This window comes from Polyodon spathula, chromosome 48 (assembly GCF_017654505.1).
Source record: "Polyodon spathula isolate WHYD16114869_AA chromosome 48, ASM1765450v1, whole genome shotgun sequence".
Taxonomy (NCBI): domain Eukaryota; kingdom Metazoa; phylum Chordata; class Actinopteri; order Acipenseriformes; family Polyodontidae; genus Polyodon; species Polyodon spathula.
The window spans coordinates 1,983,136-1,986,703 of NC_054581.1; the positions used below are offsets into that span (position 1 = coordinate 1,983,136).

The following is a 3,568-nucleotide window of genomic DNA, read 5'->3' on the forward strand; positions in this document are numbered from 1 at the left end:
TGATAAGCTGGTAAGCATCGCAAAAAAACCACACAATGTATGTATGGGTATTGTTACAATTCAAGATGTATTTAACAAAAAGAAAAGAAATAATAATAATAATAATAATAATAATAATAATAATAATAATAATAATAATATGCAGACGACACAACTTTACAACACATATACAAGAATTTCTAAGACAAAAATATTTCTTGCTATAACCCGTATATTAAGCATTCCAAATTTTTATTTTTTCATATAACTTTTGTTTTGTATTCTTAATGCTTTAGAAAATGTTTTTCATGATTTTTCTTTTTTAAACTTTATTATTTATTTATGTAAGAAGTCAGAAGGCCAATGTGGTATATATTTATTTATTTATTTATTTAGCCAGGCTTTAATCTAAATTCTCAGTTTATTCATTCATTTATTTTTTTTTTTTTACAAAAAGAACTAAAAAAAAAAATCTCACAAAGTATTGTATCAAAAAAAAAAAAAATCCTGAATAAATATTCTTTCTTGGGGGGGGGGGGAGTCAGCGTCTTTCTTCCCCCCCTTCTCTCAGGACATCCAATCAGCACTCAGTAGGCGGGGCTAACAAGAGTAAACAGAGTGTTGATTGGCTGATGTAGCACCATTAAGGAAGTTGAGTAAACTGGCTGATTGGCTGATATGAAAAAAAAACAAAAACACAAATAAATAAATAACAAAAACAAAAATACAAATTTAAATACAACAAGAATAAAGGGTTGCCCAGCTGTTGGGAGCTGTGTATTTTGGTTATGGCTTTAGACACCGGAGAGACTTTTCAGGTCACGTTTGGTGCTGGTGCCTGAAAAAAAAAGATAAAAATGGATGTTTGCACAGTTTCATTGTGTCAGTTATAATTAGTTGCAATCACAATGTAATTGTAATTGATCCTGGGCACACCTGTGTAATTGTAATTGCTGTGTAATTGATCAATTCCAGTCGCCACCCCTTTCCAAGCTGAGTCGCTCACAGTGCCATGTTGTATTTTACGCTGAGAGAACGTTCTTCTCTGATTTTCAACCACTTTCAGTGACCCCCCCCCTTTGTTTGATAAAGTTCTCTAGTATGTTTGTACCTGTGATCACTGCTGTGTAGAATAAACACAGTCAACTTGTTCATGTGTGCAGCTGTTTCTGTAACACTAAAAAAAGTAATTATCAATGCAATTACTGCAGCATCGCTAACTGTCACTGTAACTGAACGCCCTGGAACTGCAGGCTGAAATAAGACGCAAGCTGAGGGTTATAACTGGTTTGAAAGTGCCTGGTCTCACCAGAGTGAAGCTGTCGTAGGTCTGCATGAGCTCCTCAGTCCTGTACTGCTCCAGCACGACCACGTTGTGCAGCGTGGCGCTCCTCCGGCGGGCACAGTCCTCACAGTGCACCACGTAGGTCTTGCGGCTGCCACTGTCACTCGTCACAAACAGCAAGTTATACACCTCCACCTGCACACACAGGGACAGGACAGGAGTGCTTTAGTTCCTCGAACACACCATACTACAGTATGTACTGTGCGATATGATATTACGTAGTGTAGTACTCTGGTATAGTACACAATACAATAATACTACAGGCTAGCACACCGTACAAAAGCATGCTTGTACAGCTATGGACAAAAGTTTTACATCACCCTCTTTATAGATTTAACTCATTTTGCTTCATAAAGTCGAATGATATGTGCTGAGTAATGTTCCCTTAACATACTGAATTGCACACAGCTTTGTAGTTTTCCCAGATACTTAACGAAAAATGCGACATTTGGAAATCTAACATGAAATACTACTGTACTACTAGTATGACTCTTAAGCGATTTATCGTTTTGTATTTTCTCCGATTACATGATGTTAAATTAAAGATCCTAGTTGAAGCAAATTCTCCAGCAGATCCAGAATTTAAAAAAGAAAGAATGTTGTTACGCCAGACGCTGACGAGGCGTGCTCGATGTGAAAGGACCTCTTCACTGGCTCAGGGGTCCAGTGGTTACAGAAAGGGGTTTGATACCAGGAGGTTCAAATCCCAGCTCAGCCACCGACTCCCTGTGTGTGACCCTGAGCGAGTCACTGCACCTCCTTGTGCTCCGTCCTTCAGACGAGACATAAAACAAGCGAAGTCCTATTGGAAGAGACTCTGCAGCAGCAGCAGTTGTTGATGATGCAGAGTTCACTCCCCTAGTCTCTGTAAGTCGCTTTGGATAAAAGCATCTGCTAAATGACTAATTAATAATAATAATAATAATAATAATAATAATAATAATAATAATATTCACATCACACTCGTTGCAGTAGTAAGCAGGCTCATCCTTCACACGGCTCTGATACGAGATCTTCTTCCCATCCTGGACCAGCTGGGCCCTCAGGATCTGAGAGTGCTTGATGGACTGCAGCATGCAGTGCCTGGGAGGGGGGGAGGATGAGAGAGCGGGAGGGAGAGGGAGAGGAGAGTCATTGACTGACGAACTGCAAGCGGCAGAATGGATCCAGCGTGCCTTGGCCTTAAACAAACAGGCTGCTGAACAAGAAAAGTGTGTGTGAGAGTGTGTGTGTCAGTATGTGTGCGTGGATAAGAGTGCGAGAGTGTGTGTGCGAGAGTGTGTGTCTGTGTACGGAAGAGTGTGTGTGTGCCAGCGTGCGCGCGGGGGTGGGAGTGTGCAGGGAGTGAAAGTGTGTGAGTCATTGTGTGTGCGCCAGTGTATGTTTATCAGTGTGTGCGAGGGAGTGAGTCAGTGTGTCCGCAGGGGTGGGAGTGTGTTTGAGTTAGTGTGTGTGTGTGTGTGTGTACGGGTCAGTGTGTGTGCTAGTGTGTGTCAGTGTATGCACGGGAGAGTGTCAGTATGTGTGCGTGTAGGTGTGTCCGAGGGATTGTGTCAGTGTGTGCACGGGAGTGTGTAAGCGCATGTCGGTGTGTGTATTGGTGTGCGCTCGGATCAGTGTGTGCGCAGGAGTTTGTGTTTCAGTGTGTGCATGTCAGTGGGAGTGTCAGTGTGAGTGCGGGTCAGTGTGGGAGTGTCAGTGTGTGTGTGTGTGTGTCAGTGTGTGTGCGCGGGAGTGTGACTGCGTCGGCACGTACTTGATCATCTTGTAGACGTCGGGGTCGGACACCTTGACCGTGCGGGCGATGTTCCAGGACACGTGGATCATGGGCACGATGGACTTCACCTTCTTCACCTCATTCCACTCGTAGCGCTCCAGAGCCAGCTGGTACTGGTACGCTGCAGATTAGAGTTCGACTGTTAACAACAGGGCTGTGCAATCTCAGTCTATTGCTGCACACACCGATCGCTCCACTGCTAGGAAGGGTCTCTCCACAGAAATCAGGTGCTGGCAATCTGGCGAGGATCGCTGGTGTTTGTGTCGTGTGCAGCCCCTGTACCTCTGGCTGGTTTACGCACACCTACTAAAATGTAGACGTCCCGGAATCTGGTTTCTTAACGTTCAGAAGTGCCTGCTCACCACATTTCAACACACTACAGGGCTGGAAACAAGACTCCTGCTGCACAGTGTGATCCATTCCTAGTAGTTTAATAATAAGACAGCTTACCTACTGTGGTAACTAAA

General features: G+C 43.4%; 1 protein-coding gene across 1 annotated transcript in view; it reads right to left on the reverse strand.

Annotated features, from left to right (window-relative positions):
- Positions 1-515: 515 nt before the first annotated feature.
- LOC121306486 (lysine-specific demethylase 6B-like) overlaps positions 516-3,568 on the reverse strand; it is a 665,627-nt gene continuing 662,574 nt past the window's right edge. The window contains exons 20-23 of the mRNA XM_041238207.1: positions 3,081-3,222; positions 2,281-2,407; positions 1,289-1,459; positions 516-652 (exon numbers count right to left, since the gene is read on the reverse strand). Of these exons, the coding sequence (XP_041094141.1) occupies positions 623-652; positions 1,289-1,459; positions 2,281-2,407; positions 3,081-3,222 (470 nt within the window). The 3' untranslated portion in view covers positions 516-622. The remainder of the gene's footprint in view (positions 653-1,288; positions 1,460-2,280; positions 2,408-3,080; positions 3,223-3,568) is intronic.